General features: G+C 42.8%; 1 protein-coding gene and 1 long non-coding RNA gene across 5 annotated transcripts in view; both read right to left on the reverse strand.

Annotated features, from left to right (window-relative positions):
- Window positions 1–24,821, reverse strand: part of LOC6528602 (metabotropic glutamate receptor 2) — an 84,853-nt gene that overhangs the window by 16,120 nt on the left and 43,912 nt on the right. The window contains exons 1-2 of one of the 4 annotated variants that reach the window (XM_002089609.4): window positions 23,911–24,390; window positions 911–2,131 (exon numbers count right to left, since the gene is read on the reverse strand). The exons of 2 other annotated variants lie outside the window; for them this stretch is intronic. In XM_002089609.4, coding sequence (XP_002089645.2) covers window positions 911–1,859 — 949 coding nt within the window. In that variant the 5' untranslated portion in view covers window positions 1,860–2,131; window positions 23,911–24,390. Of the gene's footprint in view, window positions 1–910; window positions 2,216–23,910; window positions 24,391–24,821 lie in introns of those variants that run through there. One more of the 4 variants, XM_039371077.2, reaches the window with a different exon arrangement.
- LOC120320697 lies at window positions 3,061–23,917 on the reverse strand. The gene is made up of 2 exons (XR_005560219.2): window positions 3,417–23,917; window positions 3,061–3,340 (listed from the first exon to the last, which is right to left on the reverse strand). It is a non-coding gene; the product is annotated as an uncharacterized LOC120320697 (long non-coding RNA).

Below are 24,821 nucleotides of genomic sequence, written 5' to 3' on the forward strand. Positions count from 1 at the left end.
CTCTCAGCCAAGCGTTTGGATTACACAAGCCCCCGAGATACCGCTCCCTAATTTAGTTTATCATTTGCCTGAATAAATTTGCAAACAGTTTGCCCCCGTGGTTTTCACAACACAAACGCTGTAATGCAACTGCAACTGAAACAACTTTTCCTCAGAATGTAATCCACGAGTTTCACAAGCAGACGTATGCATAATTTGCATATAAATGCGAAAATAAGCCGAGGCTTTTTCACGTGGCGTATGAGCAATGTGCACGCCAAGATGCACCGAAACAATTCCACATATCTACCTAAAAACAATTCACAAAAAAAGCACTCCGACTTTGCGGTTGATCTCGAATAGTTTGAAGGTAAATAAAATAAATAAAGTGTGCTTGTTTTAAATTGCTTAAAGTTTTTAAAATTTTTTAAAATGTAATATTTTCACTAGTCTAATAAATTTCGATTGATTTGACAACTCAAACGCCTACAAGCCACAATATTTTTATTGTTTTTAAATTGAATTCTTTATTTTCCTATTTCCATCAATATGCCAGAAAAATGTCAAAAATACTTGTGAGCACTTCCACTAACTGAGTAACAGATATTTTATAGTCGAAACTAGTGAGACTCGACTATGGATTTTATGGGGCCAATATATATTTCAAATAAACTGTAAGTGCTTTAAATTAGTTTTCGAACTTAATTACAATTTATTTTGGATATTTAGAGAAATGTTGATTTGCTGTAAAAGGTTTAATATTACTAAAGCCTTTCTTCTGTGAAAATTACGTAACAGGTAGAACAGGCAACGTTCTTACCAATTTTTATTAATACGCAAAACCGCACACAATTGTCAGAACCACAATTTTTAAAAATATGGTGATGTGTTTAAAATGTACTCTGCTCACCACTAGTTAGTTATAGCTTACCTTTAATAAAATCTACGGCCATTTCAAGGCCATAGGAGTCCTTGTCGCAGTCGTCGAGGATGTGGGCGCCCAGGGTGATGTTCGGCAGGAGCTGCTCCCGGTTAATCCTGTCGATCGTGAAGAGCATGGCCTCCAGGGCCTGGATGCCGCCCTGCGGCATGATGGGCCCGCAGGTGATGCTGTCCTCCCTCGAGTGGACCATCATCAGGCCGCCCAGAATCACGTCGCCCTCCACGATGGCCTCCCGCTTGACAGGCCAGTGCCTCTGCGGCTGGGTGGCGTACAGTCGATCGTTCTGGAAGCTCACCGAATCCGGCAGGGATCTCAGGTACTTGCCACTCCCATCCGCCGAGCTGAGCGGCAGCATTAAGTTCAGGTTGTTCTGGGGTAGATGGCGACTGCGATGGCGACCGGAGCGCGGCGATGCCAAGTCAATATTAGCATACCGCTGGTAGTCCTCCAGCTCAAAGTGGTCGTAGGAAAGGTCTCCATTAGCCGAAGATGGGCGCCTGCCATCTGGCGATGGATCATCGTTGGCGTAATCCGGCGACTGCAGGTGGCTCACCCACTGACGCCAGTGCTTGCCCATCTGCTGCTGCCGCTGCTCCAGCTCGAGGATCTCATAGGGGCTCTGTTTATGCTTCCGAGCGTGACTTTTTCCGCGATGCTGACGATGATGGAGGTGCTCGCAGCCTGGATGATTGCCATTGCCAACGTGAGTCCGGTGACTGCCACTGTGACTGCCACTGTGACTGCCACTGTGACTGCCACTGTGACTGCCACTGTGGGTGCGACTGCGACGATGACTGGATGCCACCCCGTCGTCCGCCAGTTCAATGTCGCCGACCACCTGGCTTTCGGTCTGCAGGATGTGACAGGTGGACGGGAAGACCAGAAGCAGCAGCAAACATATTTGCACGGACCATTTGCTCTCACTGACTGTTTGCATATTGGCCTTGGCTTCGGTTTTCACGTGATATATACTGAATTCGCGCGAAGCCCGCTTTATTTGTATATGCGCTGATTTGGGTTGGATATGCTTTGGATTAGCTCACAGTTCAATAGCTTTTGGCGATATGTGCGTTGCATTTTGGGATTTGTGCTCGTTGGTTTCTCACAATTAATCGGTTTTTTTCCGCTTTTGCATTTTGGTCGTGGCTGCATTTGCAGCTGCAGGGATTTAGAATTTATTCTGATACACCAATAAATATTTTCCACTATCTGTATCGGTTCAAATTGTTCAAGTTTGAAATATTTTTATTTGCACACCGATTATGTTTATATCTTATTTAAATAATTTGCAGGCTTAAATGTCACAGCAAAAAAACGAGTTGCACAGATATTTGTTATTTATTAATATAAAGTATAATAATACTCATTTGGTTCTTCTAAAATGATCTTCACCCATATATATTGCTTTTGTTTTATTTATGCTTTTGTTCATTGCAATAAGTTCGTAAAAGTAAAAAAATGTGGTCAAAAGATGTGGTTACCCCCAAATATTAACAGAAATGCCTCCTTTTTAACCAAGCCCCCAAAGTATTTTCAGCCCCAAGCTTATAACTGTCAACCCAGCGCAAGGAATAAGGGGCTTAAGTGGGCGTGGCCCCTGGGCATTTGCCCATAAAAATGATTGCCCTGAGGTAAATTAAATTTGCATAAAATTGTGCGCGCCGCCGCAAGACGAGGAAAATACGGGCAAAATGCAAGGAATCCTTTGGCACGGGTAGTGGAAAAAGGAGCGAAAAGACGGTCTTGCCGGAGGGTTTCCAACGGTAATTAATCAAATTGTTGGCGTCGTAATGAGCTTGTCGGAGGTCCCGGCCCCCAACGCTGGCCACCCGTCTGCGCCTCCCATCTACCATCTCATCTCCATCACCCGCCCCACTAATCAACAATCGCGTTAACGCCACTTCAGACAAGGCCTGCAGTTGGAGTTTACAAAATTACTTATCATCAGTGTAATCAGCGGCATTATCAAGGTAACCCCGAATGACACAGGGATCTCTGGGTCAGTGGGTGGGTGTATATACAGTTGTATGGGTGGGTGGTGAAACAGCCCCAAGTTTGTCAATTGACAGGGTGCCGCGAACTGCGAACCGCGCCGCCTGCAGCATCTGCGCCTCCGGGTTTCAGGACGCATCGAATAATGAGATTGCGTTAAGCAAATGGTGCTTTCCCTTTTTATTGTGCGTAATAGAGACTGGAGGCTGCTTACACGCTCGTAATTTATTTTGATTACATCTGTCGCTTCTCCGTCAGAGTCTCTTCTCATCCGATAATCGCTTTTCCTGTGATTCCGGTCCCTTTTACTTGTCGGGTAGATGTTTCCTCAGCCCGCTACTGCTATCAGCGATTAATTTGATGGTACAAAGTCGTAATTAGGACAATCTCAACTTCGCCCTTAATAAAGTCCTTAGAACGACTAAGCTGTCAAAGTTAATAACACAGCGGTATTCACCAATGTTATGTGAAATAAATCCTTTTAAGGAGAAACCAATTTTACCAATAAGTGTGATTCCATTATCGGATGAGCTTGGTGAACATATGTACACAGAACAAAGCCAACCTTCGGGGAATTCTTTCCCGTATGTGTACTCTGATATCTTAGATTGCATATCATAAACTTTATGTAAATAATTTCTAAAAGAATTTTCGTCATATTCGGCTTACTTCGATTTCAGTACATTTCAAATTCTTGCCCATTCTCTACGTTCTTTTTATTTTTGCATAACGAGCACTGCCTCCAGCTGTCAGTGACACTTGTCTCTACGTGTTTTGTTGGACAACGAGAAGCGATCCCCACCCAGTCCACGGAAACCCTGAACAACCCATCCGAACCCATTTCAGAACCCATGGATGGGCCAACTCAGCTAAACACCCACTCCGCTTTGTCATTGTCTTATTTTGCATTTTGTATAGGGACTTTGATTTGATTGAGCATTTTGTTCGTTCGCCGAGTCCCTTTTCGCTGATTTGAATTTACGTTAAATTTCGCTCTTCTGTCGCCGAAACGTTTCATGTAATCCCGGCCAGACTTTAAGAGCATCAGACGATATCATTTTGTTGGCTTTTCCCACCGTTCAAGCGGCCTGTTGTGCAAATGGATTTCGTCGATGCGATTTACAGTTTCATAAAGTAAAGGACCCTGATGAGTTTTTATGTAAACCTGACCCTTGGAGCGGAGTGTACATCTGGCATAAATTGAGTCGTACTTTTAATACTTCAGTATTTATTTTCTTTGACATTTAACTTTCAAGCACTACTGAGTGTTAAAAGCTCTTTGTGCTCTTCAATGTGCAATGTGCATGTTCAAGAGTAAACTTTCTTAATATATCAAAGGAAATACTTCAGTTGTGTACATCGCAAAATAACGAGCGCACTCATTAGGGTATTGTTGATATTAGTTTGTGTAAAATTCTTTGGAACCACTTATTGGTTGCTCTATAGAAGTAGATTGCCTAGCCGTACAATTATGCTCTTGATTTTGCAACATTTTTACGTGGGGTGGGGTGATTTATGGCCTACGTATTCTAATTTCACATCTCATTTGCTGTCGTTTTCAAGCAGTCGCCGAAGTGTGGCATTTGCATAAATTCGTCGGCGAAACAATAAAGAAAATTTCACATCAAGCAACATTCAATCCCCTGTCACACACCTGAGCCTCTTGGGCTCCAGCTAATGTCCTGGCCCAGGATCAGGCGTCGCCTTCAATTTGCCGGCAGGAACACAGAATTAATAGTAACACATGGAGGCCCCAGAAGTACGCTGCTCGTACCCAAAATATGAATAATTCGTCGGGGCGAGACATGCAAATGCCTAACATCTCCTCGTCTCCTCGTTTGCGAGTTACAAATGTGAGTCTGTGATAAATTTCGTTGACATGCCAGGAACACAGAAAGTTGGCAGCCTCAACGGCGACGAGGGATCAGGTAGCTGGTAATCACGACATTTCAAATTCCATGTGCAGATACGTCTCGCCTACGCTCCTGCGAATTTGTGACAGTTGTGTGAATACATTTTTTAATTTTATTATCGCGCAAATGTATTACGGGCAATAAGATTCGGGTGGCCCAGAGCTATGGGCGGCCCAAAGTTATGAAATTGGCCATGTCTGCGGTGAATGATCAATCAGGTGATTTCTGCTCGCCCATTTTATATTCCCAGCACACGGCATTCAATGGTACACACAGACGAAGAATGTTCCAGATATTTGTTATGGGTACAGGGTACAGGGTAAAGGGGATAGAGAACTCAGGGTTTCTTTATGAGCTAATAATAAATGTAGGACAAAAAAAAACCCCTTCCCCGGATTGTCAAGCAGTTCAATGTTCTTCCCAAGCTTCCCTTTAATTTCGACTCTGTTTGTCTGCGTGCTTAGTTGGGATTATAAGAGGTCCCCGGGGCAAAAGCGCGTCAAACACATGAAATCAATTACACTTCTCTAGTGTAGGCACAGCTGCCCCTTGCCTTTCGCTCGGGTCCAGATGGAGCTTTGCTTTGTCTAGAGTTCCATTGGCCTTGGGCCTTCGCCAGGCTGCTCGGGTTCCCTTTTTCCGCTCAATCCGGGCGAAATCTCAGGTATTTGGGAGCTAATAAAGTTTGCCTTAAAGTATTTGGCATAAAACTTTGCCTGCGTGGGCCGAGCATATTTGTTTTGATATTAGTGGGTCCTCGGCATGCATGACGTGCCGTCCATTTAGTCTATTCATATTTGCTCAGTGAGACTACTGAACTGAGCCCACGGAATGGAAGTCCTTGCACGTGGCGTTCTGCGCATTGGTAAGCAATTTCCATGCCCATTTGCCGGGCTCGTATCAATAATTTCCTAGGTTTTATTGTTATTCGCCAGTATTTTTATGTATTTGCCAGGACGAACCCACCGCGCCTGGGGCGTAGATGGCCCCATTGCTTGGCCCGAATCGGGGTCGGTACTGAAATAGTTGGATGGCCTTAATGGAGATGGCTTCTCTAGGACTTGGCTTGTTTGCAACCGATGGCATATTAAATTCCATGTTAATGCTGAGCACCCAACTTGTGTTTTAATAAAGTTATGGCCGGTAAGCCTGCAAATTAATTGAATTAATCGTCATCAACAATAACATAACAATTTGATGCTCTTATGTGTGAAAAGCTTTTGTAATTAATTATTGCCTTTAAATAAATACAAAGGTTCCGAGCACCATTGTAACAATGAATTCAATTCAGCGCCAATGACAAATGCCACTTAATAGGAGACCCGATGAAAAGCAATCAAATGCCTTTAAGGCGGCAAAAATCAAATAGTGGCACAAAAGAGCCGGAAATCAAACGGAGCCATTAAGTGAAATGTAGCGGAAGTCTCATATAAAAATGCAATTATCCTGCCGCACACACTCTTGCACTCCCACATACACACACACTCACAATCACAATCGTTTAGGGGACGGATGACAGGAAATCAACAGGCAACGCCATGTAGCAATTTAGCAGCAAATTGTTTTCTTCCACATGACAGTGGCAGGAAAACCTCAAACCCTAAGCTTAATCAAATGGCATGCCGACCAGCAAACAGAGCCAAATCAAACAGGAACCTGCTGAAAATGAATAGTTTGCTGCCAGTGAAGCCCCACCAATCACCACGTGTACTGTGTATTGTCTTGCGTATGATATTTCCTTTGGTCCACCGAACCAAGCTCAATGGAAATGCGAGAATGCTTTCAATTCTGCAGTAATTAAATTCAGCTCGACAAATACGCGCATTAGACCAAACAAGTCTAAAAGCAACGCGGTCGTAAAGTGAAAATTTTCATAATTAGTTTTGGACCCATCTCCTCGAATTTCCTTCGTCCACTTCCCTCCCAAATCCTCTGGCATGTTCAAGCACCTGGCACTTTGGCCTAAAAACAACGCCCATGGTCCTTCTTACGGATACGGATTAGGTAACTGCCAGTGAAACAACCACTATCCCATTATGCATACCATACTTAGTGGGCTGGCTCCTATAAAATTCGATTTGAATACTGGCCAGCTTTCGGTCATTTGGCTAATTGAATTCCGCTGCGCGTTTACAACAAACGGACAATGGGCTTTCCTTTCTAATCCGTAGAACATAAAGTATGTTCACTATGCATAGAATTTTTATAAATGTACAAAAACTATTTTGACCATTTGACCATTGGTATTCTTTATTTATGCGTTCTACTTCTTAGGGTCGGTTTCCGCATAGAGAAAAGGTTTGTAAATGTAATTTGTTTAAGCAATTTTTGGATATTCTGAGAGCTAAGCATCTTTGTGTTTAAATCTGGTGTAAATTGAAACATAGTTAAATAATGAAGGTAGTGGATTTTCCTCTCTGAAGTCTTGGCTCACAGTAAATTGTCCATTACATTATGCAACGTGCCACCTCCAACACCTTTAAGTCATGGAAAATCACAGTTTCGAGTGGCAGACGCAGGGAGCAGAGCAGTCTGATGGTAGTGTGCAGCTACGCGATCTGGTTTGCACAATTCCATGTCATAAGCATGATAGCCCTCAGAGTTCCTCCGCTTATCGGAGAGGTTCACACTCTTCCCTTAATTTCCCCAGGATTGTGCGCGGTGGGAGGTGCGGCGCAGAGGACATCGTTTTCGCAAATGGCTGTGCACGGCGCTGTAAATAATCCACACCATGTTTGCTTGCCACTTGGCAGGACCGAGATCCTTATGGCAACTCAGTAAGCGCAAATAAGTTTGTGTGTGCTTGCTGCTGGCTAACAGTCAATATCAGCAAACTGGCTCGAATGGCAGCCAGCGGAAAGCAGCAGCAGCCAGATGGCGAGGGCAATCTGACACTATATTGGTTCGGAAATCGAATGCTGGCATAGGGCACAATACGCTGAAATGCACTCAGCCGAGCTCAAATTTATTTGCCTATCCAATGTATGTATTTATGAAGCCCGTGCTGCCGGGCGAATCAACACTTTATGACATTTATTCACAGAAAACTGGAACTCTTCCTGCACAAGAGTTTAGAGCAAGGGCTTTCAGCATATCGAAACTTAAGCAACAGCCATAAAACATGCAAGTAAAATTCAATAAATACAAGTTGAGATTCTATATGGTGAAAACTTGTGTCAGGCAGCAGGACCCAGTAAAATATATTCTTGCAGGATCTCCGGAAATGCCATACAGGGTAGATACATTAATTCAAAAGATACCCAGCTTATTTCAGTCTCTATTTGTATGAATATTTAAATTATTATTTTGCTTAACTTTCGCCTTATTCCAAACCACACTCGTATCCTGCATAAACAATGTACATAATTGTAACAAAAAGGGCAGCGCATTTGCTTTATGGCCCTTCCGCCTTTTAGCTGCTGGTGACAGCTTATGGCGTTTTTATGAACCGAATACCCAAAAAGATTACAATAGAAGTTGGCCAAGCTTGCAGGATGGTGAAAACTAAATTGCGCGCTGTTTTAATTTATGCTGCAGGCTAAGTTCCGTTTAGGGAAACTGCAATTTGGCCCACGGATAATCATTTACACGACTTGCGGACCTGCGGAGCTAAGCATGCACTCCGATTTTTCCCATCTGCCCCAAAATCACAAAACAAATTGGAAATTTAGGGGCTCTCGACATGCAACAGGATGGACGTGGAGCGCCCTGTGCGAAAAGCTGCAGAAATGCAAATTGAAAATTGCACATGGTGTTAACAATATTTTATGGAGTTCACTGACCACAGGAGCACAGAGGCGTTGCTTTGGGCCAAACTGCAATTTAAGTAAGCCGAGATAATACATTACATTATGCCAAGCTTGGCCGTTAGGTAGATGTTATGGCCCCGGGACTTCGGACTGTGCATTAATATTTCAGTGCCCAAGTGACCAGGAAAAAAGGCTGAAAAAGCTGGCAAAAAAAAATGCCTTCAAATTAGGTGGATAGGTGCTAACACAAGAAATATTATGCCAGTAAACGAAACGAATTGGTTGTACAAAATATAATTTGAGCACACGTAAGAGTCGTATTTTTTATGTTATGCATATAATTTGACTTTTTAACGCCCTCGGCCGTTTTTCGACTGACGGCAACTCGTAAATAATTAGGTTTCAAGTCGGAGTTTTCGGATTTCGAAGGCGTCTGACAAGACACTTGAGCTGCCAATGCATTTTTTATGATTGTGCGTGTAAAATAAAATTAACTTTACTGCCGGCTTACGTGGCGTATGTGTAGCTTTTCATGTCCCGGCTATAAAGTGTGAATTTAAGTTGAGTGTCGGGGGAATCGTTTGAAAATGTGTTCCGTATATCGGATTGTGTCATAAAAGACAAGGCAGTAGGAACAGCAATTGGAAAGATTCACTCAATACAAAATTTGCATTAAGTTTTTTTGTAAAAATTCGGTTCTTATTTTGTAAAATAATCGAAAAAGATTATTTTCATCCAACTATTAAATACATTCGAGCTTGAATCTTAATATCAGGCACTTAAGTGCCTCCCACTTTAAGAGCGAACAGAGGACATCTTGAGCTGAGCAAAAAATGTATATAACTTTTTCGTTTGTGAAAACATTGCCAGCGGCAGCTGTGTTATTTTGGCCAGCAAAAAGCTCCGCGGGCAAAGACTCAATAATCCCCCATGCGCCCTGTTGGCAGTCCAATACTAAAAAACACTTTGTGGGGTGTCGCACAATTAAGTAAAATACGCCAGGTGCTGCTGCCACTCACTTTTTATGCAAAATTTAAATGAAACATTTTGATTCTCGTTGAAATGCAAAAAAGGGCAATTGGAAAAACATTTTTATATTTAATGTTAATATACAGTCTTTGCAATACGATTACTTGCAAATTTAACACGAGTCTCCTTTTTCAATTATGATACTCGTATATGCCTGTTTTTGGGGTCCATCTCCGCCGAACCTGAATGCTTTTCAATTATCACGAAACAATATTTAAGAATGCACTGAAGTTAAGCAGCTTTAAATGTTTAACGCCCGCCTACGGCATTAAATCGATCCTCTTTTTCTGCGGGGGCTTCAATTATTCAGCATGCATATACATATAGGGTAAAAGTGCAATGTTGATGTTTTCTTTATTTTCCCTGCTTTTTAATTAAAACTCATTTGCGCATTTGTGGGCTGTCATTACAAGTTACGTGCAAATGTGTGCGAATATGCAAAGGGGAGCGATTCAGACGTGCCTTGCCACATTTACGCTCCACATTACCGAAAAATAAAAACTAAAACGGCCAGATCCGAGTTAAACCATCCAGGCGTGGTAAGTGCCAAGGAAAACACACACGTGAAGCCATCGCATTTGAAATAATTCAGAAAACCATAGACAGAATTAATATAAAATACCGAAAATTGAAACTTCAAAGTGGCAGCTCGTGCGTGACTCCCCCTGTCTCTTTTATTTTTATAAGTTCCCGGCCAAGAGCAAAAATTGGCATAATATTTGCCTTGAAAAGGATACATCGAGCCGAGCAATACAAAAAAAGCAAACGCATAAATATCAATCCATCAAACATTTGCTAAGTTTGGGATAGCAGATGTATTTAGATAAAAATGTTAGGAGCTCGGGTGAATGGTTTCTGAATCGATTCGAAAAGAGGGAGCTTTATTTTTCATAGAAAATTATTCAAAAAATGCACATAAACTCGAATTTAATGTTTATTAGGTAGCTAAAAGCGATTTTACTTGGCTGTGCATGGCTTTTCATTAATAAAGTTTAATCATTATCTCTAGACTGAGCAGACTCGCCTGCTGCACCATTAAGATTGATGTCGATAAAAGATAAATTTGTATGCGCCACTGCGAGCGGCGTTTAAGCCAACACCAAATTCAGCCACTAAAGCAGCCATAAAACAGGCTCCATAAAGCACGCAAAACCGCATGAGAAGCCTCCTAGACGTGGCTCTTCCTCCGATTTGTTTTCCTGCCGTTCCCGCCCAGAAACGCTCTCCTCTTATCAACAGTCAATAAATAAAATCTCATTAAGTTGGAGGCGTCGCGGGAGGTGTGCGAAAGTGCAGGAGAATGGAAGCCTTTCCCCCCTGGCGGTGGAGTAAAATTATAAAATTTCCATTTTATTGACATTTGAAATTGACTGATATCGGCGAGCAGAACCGAAAGGGAACGGGCATGCACGACTGCCGCTGCGGTTGAGTTTAAGTGTCTAAGGCGAACCCAAAGCAAATTTGCGGCAAGCGAAATAAAAGCCAGGAAGTGAAGAAAATGCGGGCTGAAGGGGAAAAGGGAAACGTGGCCCACGAGTCAATCAGGTTCGGTGGAAAAAATGGTTCAATAAAGTCAACACCCCTAAGGGAGGGAGTGGGGGCTGCAGCAGAGGCGTGGCGTGGCCCACAGGCAGCCACTGAGCCACTGAGCCAGTCAGGAGTTCAAACAAAAAGCGTCGGCAATATTTGTTGGCATCCAAATTACATTAACGCCGCGCCCAAGGAGACCAAGGCGAAGGCGAATGCCAAGGCGAAGGCGAAGGCAAGGACGACACATCCTGCAGCCCAAATGAGTGAGTCCCAAGTGTCGATGGCTGATAACAGCCGGAAGCCAAGTACAGAGCCTCAACGGCCACAGGGGCGAAAGCTCAAAAGACAAAGACTTTGGGGAAAACAATTTCCAGCAGCAGAAAATATATTTGTAAGTATGTATATGAAAAATAAAAACAAGAGCAAGTGTATTCAAATTGGCTAAAAAGCTACTTTTCGGAGCGGAGGTGTGTTGTAAGTAGGCGTGGCTGCCTGATGGATGTCACACAAATTTAGACGTTTCGCGGGAACGAAAAGGAAACTTTTTGCAATCAATAATTCAAATTGGGCGCTCGAAAGGCCAGACAAAAACAATGGAAAAAGAAACGCTCAAAAGAATCGTGTTAATTTGCATGGACCAGCCAGTGAAGTGAAAAAACTTTTATTTACGCTTGAAATTCAAAGAATATGTGGCTGATGAATACAATTAAATTAAGAAATGCAAAACAAAAATAATAAGACAAACTGCAAAGCATAGAGCAAATGTTTTTTTACATTCATTATGCCTCTTTTCTAGGAAGAAAAACAGTATCCTATTTATACCCTTGCAGAGGGCATATAAATTTCAGACAAAGGTTTTCACCACAGTTAAGCTGACATATGCGAACATATATATGATAAATAGGTATGAATATGTATACACAAAACAAGACTCTCAGTTTAACAGCTAACAGCGGGAAACTATTTATGAATTTTGTGCTCTACGTTGTTGAAAATGTTTTTGTTTTATACTTTATGGACATTTTTTGTATACAAATTAAAAATTAACTTTTAACAAACAACACATTCCGTAGAAATGCATATTTGAATGCACAATGCAAAAAAATCAGACGATTTATCCAATTTAGATCAACTAACCATTTTTTGGGAAATAATTTGTGTATCAACGAATCTGAGTTTTATTTTAATGTTGTGAAACTATTTCAATTATGCAAACCAATGACCCTTACGAAAACACAGTCTATTTTCATAAGCTTAAATATAATATCTAGGAAAACATTTGAAAGTGCTTTTAAGTTCATTAATATTCATAATAAAAATTAATGTACTTTAAAGCGAAATCCCATCAAAGAAAACAAACCAAACTTGTTTAATTCCATTTGTATAAAGTGAGAGTGTGACTGGTGCTAAAACTCAAACAAAGAATTAAAGTTTAACTCAGTTTCCCGGCCATTTTCCAGCATGTTTTTTAAGTGTCGTAAATCACGTAGTAGTTTGCAGTTTGTACAGTTCCTACCTTTTTGGCCATGGCCTGTGGCAGATTATGATTTATTGCTTTGGGAGATTGCAGCTTCAACTTGCCGGTTGCAGTAAATTTCTTTCGAATTTTTTGGCGAACGAATTCCCTTTAAGCTATTTTCGATGGACAGACTTCGATCAAATCAACAGTGCCCTTTTACATTTCAGCCCAAAGATGCTGCAGCCTTTTTGAATATTAAACAAACTGCATATGGGCACATGACGATTTAAACACAGAGCTCCCACTTCGGTTTCAATCTACAGCAGACAATCGCTTTATGCTACTATACGTACTCGCCAAGAGTTCTCATATGGAAGTATACGAGTATGTATCAAAGAGCACGTGTCTGTTGCCCAGGTCCGAAAGAGCAAACAAGCTGACTGAATACTGAGGGGAATTTCGGTCGGGATGTGGCCCCATATGGAATAAGGATGGGAGATGGGGGATGGGGGATAGGGGATGGGCGCTCCGACATCATAATATAAAAATCAACATCAAAGCAAAGCAAAGGCAAGCTCAACTTGTCACCCATAAAACAAATTGGCATTTTTATTATTATGACAAACAGTCAGGATGTCACACAGTCAACCCATCCAAGACCTCGCAGGAGACTGAGGAAAAGCCGGAAAAGCGGCGACGGGCCGCAATGAGCCACGCTTATCTTTTGAAAGCAGCTAAAGCGCTTTTGATTATGTGGAAGTTGTTGGCCAGGACAGGGAGGAGGTCTAATAAAAGCGCCAACAATGTTACGCATACGGTTTTTTTTCGCCGTTTTTAATGAGTTAACTGCACAGCCAAGGCTCACATGCGGATTTGCGGTTTTCCGTCTCTCCAAGCTAGAATGCTAGCCATCTCGGTGCACCGAAATGCCATTTTGATGGTGTCGAAAAATGCCATTTTGATTTTCGACTTTTATGAGGAGCCCGTGGCATTGTTGCTGACCAGAGACCTTGGAGAGCGTTGAATTTAGTACATCGTAAAAGGGTTTTGTAGCTCAGGCAGAAAGTTTCTATCAAGTTTCCATCCGAAGTTTTTGATGTGCAATTAGTTTCCTGGGCAGTGATTTCACTCTTCGAATTCTGGCCAGGACCAGGACCCAGCATTAAAATGGCTTAAGGACAGTAAAGTCAGAGCATTAAAACAGTCCCGATAAATCTTTACAACAAACCTGCTCAACGATAAATGGCTTTAAGGATGATAAATTGAGCGTGGATGTTTGAATTTAAACATTTAACTCAGTCCTGAAATGTTCTCTATATGATTGGTTAGCGCAACATAAATAATGATGTAATTAAATGAATTAACTTTTTATTGATATTTAAATTAAATAACAAATGCAAATAAAACTTAAAAAAGGAAAATAGTGTAATTTTTTCCAAAGTGACAAGCTTTGTCATAAGCTAAAAAGTAAAAAAAGTATATAAAATTAAATAAGTGCATAATCGGCCTGCATTTTATTGCAACACATAACATCAATAGTGGTTGTTCTTCGACCATCACATTAATTATGATTAACACATAAAATTTAATTTATTTCTCGAAATCACCCAGGCGCTAATCTATATTAATTTATACCTCAAAGAGGGACGCTTAGAACACGGGCTAGAAAGTTAGTCCAGCTTTAATACTGAAAGATGGCTCACTTAAAGCTATAAGCCCTTTTGACATTTTTGAAATGACCTTCCGGCACTGAGCCAATAACTATGCAAAATTATTTGCTAAGCCACGACTGACAAGTCATTTTGAATGCCAACCGGACCAAGGAACTGTGGGTTTTTGGGCTCCGGCACAGCAATTGAGTTTCTAATTGCCCGCGTTGATAGCGCATAATTTGCCAGCTCATAAATAAAAATGTCCTGGAGAGCAACGAGCTGCCAGCATCTGGAGGCGGACAAATTTGTTGTCCTGCCATCCTGGCGTCCTGGCTCCTTGGAAAAGAGTCATCCTCGGGCCGCGTTAAATGTAAAATTTATAGGCCATTCCGTTGGCCAGCACGGTAAGCCTTTTAAAGGCTTTAAAGTCTGACGGACCCGGCCCTAATCGGCTTGCCATGCTAAACACGCTTTTTTGTCTACGGAAAATTCAATGTATTGGAATTAATAAAAGGTCCTGGGCCCCGAAAACGCGCTCCAAATCTGGGCTCGTCCTTCAGCCAGCCTTTGCCTTTCGTTTGGCGGCCAATTTTCAAAAATGTGTGTATTCCCCCGCTTTCGCCTTTTAATAGCTCGGCGGACGGGGTCATAAAAAATCTCACGAAGCAGCCCATAGCGTTGCATAAATATTTTTTTATTTTTATTTTTATTTCTATTTTTACGATGAGGCAGATAAACATGGCAAAATAAACAGGCAGCTGAATAAAAGACGCAAAGATGTAAAATCCCCACGATTTTTGCCAGCTGCAAGTAGTTGTTGTCTGAAAACGTTAATAGCCGCACCACAAGAGCTGGTTAGACAAAGGATCTGTGGCACGGGCGGCTTCAGCAGTTTTTAAGCACATTTATGCCCAGAGTTTGTGTAATTGGCGAGCTGGAAACTGCAGGAACAGGACCTTTTACCTCGCCGAGGGCTGACTTCGTGAGCTGTTCAAAGGACACCCGGAAAAGGGTCGCCGATTTCGATATTATTGCCAAAATTGTGTCAAAATTCCTTAAGCACATTAAATTGTTACGCCGAAGGGTCGGCAAAGAGCAAAGGGTGACAATTGTTCACAAAAACATTCCAACAAGGGAGTTCGTCCCAAAAACACAACAGCTGAGAAAGCGGATATTCACAGATTCGCATATTAAAGAGATGCTCATCGTCAAGTCAAATATTTCAAGCAGCGTCTGAGGTTTTTATTTTTAATTAGTCTTTGAAAATTCATAAACAAATAATTGCAGACTTGCACTGCGTTAAGTTAGCAAAGAAAACAAGCAGTCAAAACTGGTGTAGGCTGAATTTTTAGTGTTCTCATTGCCTGAGAACTGAACTGAGAAATCAACGCAAAAACGTGCCAACAGCCATATAAAACGCACATTCGCTTCGAATATAAATGCGTGTATATTCAGTTGTCAAAACTTTTGCCACGGTCTCAAACATATTCGGCTATCGAGAATTACGGGAATGCAAACGGCAAACAAAGCACAATTGGAAAATGGGAAACGACAGCAGTTTCAAGCCATTTGACAGCCCATTTTAATATGGAACCAATATAGGCAAGAGCCAGCCAACGAGTTAGACAAACGGAAGTCGAGAGGAAACCGGAAAGGCATTCGGCACAACAGCTGCACGAGCGTCCAGACTGCGTAAATTTGATTATGCCAAGTGGTAGCTGCAAAAAAGGGTCAAATGTGTCACACGTTTCCGGCTCTTGTTGTTTCCCGGCCCTCCACGTTCATGTCCCAAATTGTACTTTACGGCTTAAATACGCCGCACGGCTGCCAATAACGGGGTCGGAGCGCTAAGGTCGCTGTGCCCGTCCAGTGGAGCCTGAATTTACTTTTAATTAAAGCTGGAACCGTAAAAGTAAGCCAAAGGGAATAAAGCCCTTAAATTTCAGTTCCTGCTCCGGTGGATTCTGATCGCTCTAATTACGACCCAGTATACCCAGTATACTTCCACCCACATCGCAGTGGGTTCCCGGATTGAGTTTCTGTAGTATTTCGATTTAAGCCTCTGTTGAATGCTGCCTTTAATTGCCATTTTTTGGTTTCCATTGAATAAGTATCTATTGCAGCTAATGGAAATACCTGATACCTGGAATTTGTAGATTAATTACATTAGTTTTCTGATAAAATAACATCCTGCGATTCTTGTGGAAAAGTCTTGGATGCTCGATACCAGACAACTTACATTCCAGACTGCCTCGCAGCATGCAAAGTGACCTATCAGCAATGGATTCCTTGGCCGAAGTCAATTATAAACCAGAAATTTGGTTTTGCGGTTGACAAATGTAGCTGGCCGACTTTTAGCCGCACTGCCTTGGTTGGGCTTAACCTTGCAACCACTTTGTAACTGGCAAAAGAGTTAAAAATAACAAGCAAAACTGCCTCTCCGCCCGAAAGCCAATTAATTTACCACTCTGTCGCACTTGACAGCCTCCTCAGGACGCCGCCCCTGCCATGCAGATTCAATTAGGCGCCGGCGCAGACGTCGCTAAACATGCAAAATCATCAGGCAGCCACGCTCGCAGAGCCGTTGAAAATCGTGACCATAAATGCCGTTTTAGCCAAGCCATACTTAGTGGGAAAAATGAAATGCGTGTGCGAAGGCGTGGATGGGTGTGCTGGAAACGGTGGGCGGATGGGTGGGCCACTACAGCACTTACTGCAGACGAAGCTCGGCTAAGTTTCGTGTCTAATGGCGCCGGGTGAAAGTGCAAGTCAAGCAGACACCGTTACGTTACCGTGGTCTCAGGGCCAATTAAGGTGGCCGAGAGAGGAAACCGTTTCAGTCGCCTGCTCTGGAGTTAAAATGCCTCTTTCTTACAGTGGCCTCGAACTTTGGGTAGTTCTTCCAAAAACTTTATTTGTTGAAGCCATGAGGGAATATGTCAAATTGGTTCCACCTGCCTTCAATCGACACTGGAAAACTGCTGAAGCCTAAATTATTTCACTGCAGCTTCCTGCACTTACACGGCAACTATCTTGGGAAACTTTTCCCTCAGTTGTCACGCCGCCAACACTGGAGCCCTAGCAATCTGCCGTGGATGTGGTTGCCGCTGTCTAGATCCGATGTTAATGCTTTAAGCATAGCGTGGCTTAATTATTTTTGCCATCTCAGCCGCTACACGTTCACCTTACTCACTTACCTCCTGTCATCGGGAGTGGAGTGTGGAAGGGGCAGTGTGGAGTGCCCATGTACACGTGTAGGCCGCAGAGCGTTTGAGATAAATTACCACACAAGGGGGGCCGCCGGGCGACGGGCGCCTAATGAGTGGCATTTGATAATACACATGTTTCCGGCCGCCAGGTGTAGCCTGGCCCATTGTAATTGCCCAAATATGGAGCCACACGACCCACTGGCACACTAAGCTGTAATTAAGTTATTATCTGTGCGCGTCCCTAGTTTCTGTTCCTGAGTTCTGGCACCCTGCTCCCTGGCACCCTGGCACTCTGGCAATCTCGCAGATGGCTGATTGCGTGCCAGCATCGCATTTGCAGAGCTGTCAATTGAGGAAGATTGCAAGCTGTAAAGATTTTCGCCAGCCACGGCCCGCTGCTAACGATCACATGAAACATTAAAGACTTGACGCCGGCCTAATGCCTTTAAAAGCAATTCCTTGCTCCAACTTTTAATTTGATTACTCGCCGCAGACACGCACAAGCCGAGTACAAGGGCCCGGCCCAAAACTTGTCGCCGGCAGACGTGCGTGGGTTAGCCAAGAAGTTGGGATGTGCAACATGACAGCCCACCCACGCCACCTCGCCCACCAACGCTCCCTCTTCCGCAAACAGGATGTGTGCTCAGAGTTTTCCATCAAGGAGCTATGAACATGGCAAAAACAAATAGATAAATATATATTATAAACTAAAAACTAAATCAAATTGTGTAGGTAATAATAATTTGACATATGGTTTTAAACTCCGATAATTTTCATAATTTTGTTTAAGTAATGGTGGAATAAACAAATATTCAAACATATATGTTACTAAGTATTTGCATCCAAAAGCCCTCGCACACTTTAAAAAAGCGATAAAAGCGAGAAGAACAAAAATAATATTGCCGCTCAAAGTTGATTTGTAAGCCATGTGGCTTTCAGTAACCATGTTCCTAATACTTTCATCGTCTAGTTGGTTTCATTTCTTTGCGACTCATATTTATGAACACCGCATGAAAATAGTTAGCTTGAGCACCACTGGCAGCCTAAGCACTAGCTCCCAGCAGAAGGGACGAGCCGAAAAGCCAGAAATTTATGGGCTGCGTAAATATAAATTTCAATTCCCCCTGGCACCCACTTTTCTGGCCATCCTGCGTGCTCTGACCTGGGCCACCTTCCTGGGGCGCCAGTACCTTTTCCGCTCTCCACTTTCTCTACTCGGAGTTGGGTCGCTGAGCCGGATGGTTATTCTTGTAGTTACCTCGTGAATATGGCCCGTACATGTGTTTCGGATGAGGAGATGTGTTTTGGATGAAGCACTCGAAACGGGTCCAGACGGCCAGGCACTTAGGCAGCCACTCAGCATCAGGCAACATTTTCATATATGCGTAGAAGATTGGGGCCCAAATAACCTCTTTCGGTTAAATTATACTTATGTCTGTGCTCAGCAATATTTCACTTTTCGAGTTGAGCCAGATACATTCAAGTTTATCTAAACTGAATTCCTCAGTGGTTTGCTTTTATTAAGCATACGCCCCGTGGCCACCTGACCGAAAAATACAACGCCCATTTTGGAAACTATGGAAACCACACAGCAGCATTTAGCTCAATAGCAGCGTATTAAATTGCATTCTCTTGCTTTTGTTTACGGAAACAGTTTAAAATTAAAATTTCATGAGCAGGCGAGTCATGTTTTCAGTAGTTCTCTTCGTGGTAACAGAACTTCCTGTCATTTCTTGAGCTGCGTAGAGAAAAGTTTGCCCTCAGCCAAAGTTGGTTCCTCCAGGAAGATGCCTGCTGCATCTGCCGGGAGTTCCCAATCAATTTCAATCTGTGCAAGAACAGAATGAAGGCTGCCGTGCAGCGAACTGCTGACACACAAAAGACATCGAACAAGGACACTGGCAACAGGAGCGACAAGGACGAGGAGGACGAGGAGGACGACGATGAGACGACAAGGTTTGCCGGCTGACAGACAACGAAGCAAAATGTTAATGGCAGGCAAATGTGTGGAAATGTCGCATAAATCAAAAGAGCAACTGCGACTGGTGCGGGGATTCCCCAGCCTCACCAGACTCACAGCCCATTGAGCACATGATATTGTGAATTACCGCTGCCCACTTTCCCCTCCGCTTGTATACATCCCTATAACTACACATATATACAAATACATAAACATATACAAGCACATACTCGTATATGCTTGTGTGCAGGCCGGATCGGAGCGTGACTTGCATAACATCTTGGCAAGTAACGCAAATTGAAAAAATCCATTGCCTACTTACTGCGTGTGCGCCCTTGCCTGACCATGAAGCCCTGTTTATGGCCGGCAAATAATTTAATATTTCAGCCAGGGCTTGCGGACCCACGGCCTTAAATAATTGTCGCGAATTTTGAATTCTGCAAACGTGCTGTGGTAAAATTAATTACAGCGTTTGGGACCTCATGGAAAGCTAGTTCGTAAGCCAAAGGTTAGCTGCACACGAAGCAGTTAGATTAAAGTGGTTCGTATAATGCATAAGGGAAATTGCAGTGCCCACTGCCATTAAAGTAATGGCCAAATAAGATGACTACATTCAATATGCTTTGTTTAGTAACTCACAATTAAGGGTTTCCCTTGCAGGGAAAATGGAAATGCGAAAGTGCACTGTAGCTAACCATTTCCAGTGGGCAATTTCCCTTATACGCTTACATCAAAAGCCCTTGCGAGCTAGTTGTTGACTTTAGCGACAAAATAATAATCCATCCGCCGTGTGTGCCGATGCCAAATTGTATGCTAACAAATGCAAACAGAGCGGAGAGAAAAAAAAAAGACAAAGCGCCGAAAAATGGCGTGTACTGCCACTGGTCGTCCCCTTCCCTTTTGCACTCCATTTCCATTTCCACTTTCTCCGCGCTGCTTTCTCCTTTCTCCGTTCCCCTTCCTACTTTCTCCTCACAGCAAAAGCGCAAAGTCATGACAAACAAAAATAAATGCTGTCCGCCTGTGCGTGTGTGTGGGTATTTGCACTCCTGCGAACGGGAGTGTGTGCGTGTGCGATGTTTGTTTGCTTTGTCGCGCCCCCCGACCCCCGCCAGCCAGCCGCCCACCGCCCACCGCCCATGTGTAACAAAAAGATCATTATTGCTGCTTGTCGTTGAATAGTACGGCACATGTACGGGTATGTGGCACATGCACACACACGTGCACAAATGGCCGTACATATGTACATACATACATACATATATAAGGCACGGTCTATTGTTGGGCGTTTTGGAGCATGCTTAGCGCTCTCTATTTATTTTTGTCTGCTGCTCACGGTAATCCTGCGGAACCGCCGAAAATGCGCATGTGGAGGCCACAGGACTAAGCACTAAATATTTTACGGCACATACTGTTGTGCAGGCACCGTGAAATATATCATACTCCAGCATATGTATGTATGTAGGAGCCGCACGCAGTGTCCTTTGCCATCGGAATGACTCACTTGCGCGGCGGAAAAAGTGGCAAGAAAGTGGACGCGAACTGCAGGCAAATTAGCATCTCTGGGAGTTGATTAACTTTCTGCTTTTGCTCTGCTTTAGAACAAACACCATTAAATCTTATCTAAATACAATTAAAATTAAATCGCTGACCACTTGTCCGCGGCGCCATAAAAAACTTTCGCACAGTTAGCAAAAGTTGCGCAGTGTCGTAAAAAAGTCGTAAAAGTCTGTGGGGAAATGCGAAAAAATAATTGCATAATTAGCAGCACTTGGCTAACAAGTTGTGACAGCAGTAACCACATCACGACCCCAATTCGCCACTATCTGAAGCCGACTGCAATTTTTCCCCCTACCTCTGACTTCTTCACCTGCACTTTTCCCGCCTACCGCTGTCAAATCGGATTTAATCACTGAAGTTTGCCGCAGAACTTTTGTCTTTCGCCTCGCTTATTCGCACTTGTCAAAGGCGCGTTGATATGACAGCTGATTCCCTTCAGCGATAGTTCATTTCGGGAGCAACGTATGCATTCTAAATAAGACTTACTTTAGGAAAACTTGTATATATTAAAACTCTGACTGGGAACTGGGACTTTAGCCGGACTGTAGCGAAATGCTTTCACAAGCTACACTGGGGCTGAATTTCTGCCCATAATTTTATGTCTGATTTTACTTCGGTTACACCACTGAATAAAATATTTTTACGCAGATGAACTGCATTCAATATGCATTTCTTTTAGTGTGCTCCCCCATACTCAAACTTTTAGCTTCCATCTGAGGGCAATGTAGCGAATTCCCTTGGCGAACTTACACTCTAGCACTTGCCACGCCCTGCCGTTGGCAGCATTCGAGCCGAAACTTTGTGCAGTTGCTTAACTTTACGCGCAAGTTATAGTTTAGCACAGTTGCGCCATTTCCGCTTCCGCCGGATGCTATGCAACCCGGCAACCCGACAAACAAACAACCCGACAAACAGAGCAGCCGAGTTCTGCGAAAACATTTGACGCAGAGCCACCCTGGCGTTTTTCTATTTGATTTTCTAATTATTTTACTCATGAGAATTAATGGCCTGGCCGCAGGGGCAACAGGTCGAGCGCAGGTAGGAGGTGCGTCAAAGTTTATTTACGTTTCCGCCTTTATGGCTCTGTTGGACCATAAATAAATTAATAGAAAAGTGCGCGCTTGCATGCTCATTAGGAGACGCTAATTCGTTTTAATTATTGAGCATACGCCCCGTTGAACGCAGCATGATTATTTATGTTGACATCTCCGCAGCATTCATTCAAAGAGCATGTAGTCGCTCCTTTACTTCCCCGAATTTGTTTGCTAATTAGCTGTTTTCTCTGCCTGCAAGTGGCTCACAACCATGTCACTCATTGCTCATTAGTTGCAATCTCGCAATGCTCATGCAAAAGTAAATTAATTACCATTCCGTCTTCGTATGTGCATATTATGATTTGAAATATCTTAAGGTTTATTTATCAAAAGCCTTAAAACGCAATTAGTCAAATGAAAGAGCGCCACTGTTTTCGTCTGTGCTGCACATAAAAGTGTAAGCTTTACAGTGCACCATTAAATATCAAATTTCGTCCATTTAATCTTACATCCCTATCCTTTTCCTGCAATTCAACATGCTTTCTGTGCCAACATATCCCTGTGGAGCCTACGAAACTGCTGAAACGGCCGATAATATCTACAAAAGTAAATAAAGGTAATGCGAGTGCTGGGATTTCGCCAGACGAGCCTATTAATTGCCCTATTTGGCAATTAAACAAAGGCCAGCTCCAAATAAGGCAGACCTTTGCTAAAAACTGTTCCGCAACTACGAGGGAAAGACGACAAAACTCAGTCTCTGGCTTGGGCATTCATTATAGCTACGTGACCGAGGCCTAGAAGCTCCCAGCATTCCGGTGGCCGGGTCCCAAAACTATCATTAAAAGCCGACATGCCTTGGAGAATGAAACAGGCAGGGACTTTGGCAATTATCACTGGCATTTTTCTAATACGCTTAAGAGGTGACAGGAAGGTCAGAAATAAACGAGCATAAAATTACAAAATGTCAGCAAGTCGGGCATGGAAATGAAATATCCTGTGGCTGCAGCACTTCGTTTTCTCCCTCGTCACTCCAATTCCCTCTTATCTGCCAACGACCTGCCGGCAGTCTGTGATTTTTGCATAATTTCGCAATTACACCTAAATACTGCTAATTGCTGTGCCAGCCAGCAAAGTTTATCTGAACACCTGGGCCGCACACACGGCGTATGTGTGATAATTTGTTCGAGCTACTAGGCCGCTCGATGAACATTTTTCAAATGAATAAATCCAAAGGAAAGGCAGCTGCAGAATCCACAGAGCTTTAATTTAATTTTCCACAAATATTTGGTCTGACACTTTATTTAAAAGCATGACAACACATCACTCCCCTGCTGCTCACATTAATTAAAATGCTTCAACTTCAGATTGTCCTGCCAAACTTTTTCTATTTTAGACCTTAAAACGAATTGCTGTGCCAATTCGCAACAACTTATAATTAAGGTAAAAAATGTAGCTAAGTACAAACTTTGACCAACTTTTTGTGCTCACATTTGTTTCCCAGTGTCCGGCCAAATTTACTTTTCCCCCAAAAATAATTTAGAAGTTGTATTAATTAATATTTGTTTGGTCCTTTTTTTGCTGCCAGGTCTACAGCTCAAACAAAAAGGAAAGGTTAACCGAAGTCTGACCTGCACAGTCTTCGTGTTTATATTTTGATAATGAAATTAGTTTCGGCCCTCCGTTAGATTTATCTTTCTGCCTGGCGAGACGCCTCCAGATTTATTAGGCTGCGGCAGTAGCCAACTTAATTCTTAAAGGGTCGGAGCTTACACTTAATTTGCAATAGGGCTTTCGATCTGTTTAGCTTAGATTTGTTTGCTTGGATTTGCTAACATCACTTTCATTTACTGAGACATCTGAGACATTAACTGCACATTTATGGCTTTTGCCTTAGTTCTTACCATACACTTTTAGCTTATTTGTTGTTTCAGTTTAACAGTTTAACTTTGGGAGTAATTTAGCTAAATCTAATATGAAAGTACACAATTTTTAATTTTCAATTTTTGGAATATATCAAAATATTTTAGAATACTTTTTAGATATATTGTTAATTCGGAAGTATGATAGATTTACTTATTTAAACGGAATTAATGTTATTTTTTTTAAGCCCCGTTGAATTTCACTTAGTTGCATATTTATATATTTATATTGTTAATTCGGAAATATGATCAATTTACTTATTTAAACGGAATTAAGTTATTTGGTTTAAGCCTCGTTGAATTTCACTTAGTTGTATATTTTTATGTCACGTATTCACAGCATCCTCGGCACTTCAAACGTGCTTTATTCACCGACGCTGGTTTATAGAGTTATAGTGTTCCGCCCGATAGGGATTGGAAATCCTTAGGTTCGGCACCGCGGACGTCTGCGCTGCTAAAGGACCGGCGTGGAACTGAACTGCCACCGATATCAGGCAGCGTGGCAGGAGCCGTGTGCTAAAATAAGGACACGACTGGGTTGTGCTAAAAGCGTAGCACAGAAATGAGACTTCGTGCATTTGCTCGGGTCGGTTCGTGCTGGTATCCTTTGGCGGCCACTGGGTTTGTAGAATTTATGAATGGAACAAACACTTGTTAGCATGCGCCTGGGGAAGACCACAATGTCCTGCCTGCCAACTCGCATACAGATGGCAACTGTTATACGGAGGGGTGGATGGCCGCAAGAGATGTCCTGCGTACTTTCCCATTCGAACTCGTCCGCCCCCTCCAAGCATTCATTCTGACTGTTCGTCGTTTACGGCCGACAACTATGGCCCTTTCATGGAATCGCTGGTTATTCCGATGTTTGCTTTTCCCGCCATTGTGCGACTGGC

This window comes from Drosophila yakuba, chromosome 2L (assembly GCF_016746365.2).
Source record: "Drosophila yakuba strain Tai18E2 chromosome 2L, Prin_Dyak_Tai18E2_2.1, whole genome shotgun sequence".
NCBI classification, from domain to species: Eukaryota; Metazoa; Arthropoda; class Insecta; order Diptera; family Drosophilidae; genus Drosophila; species Drosophila yakuba.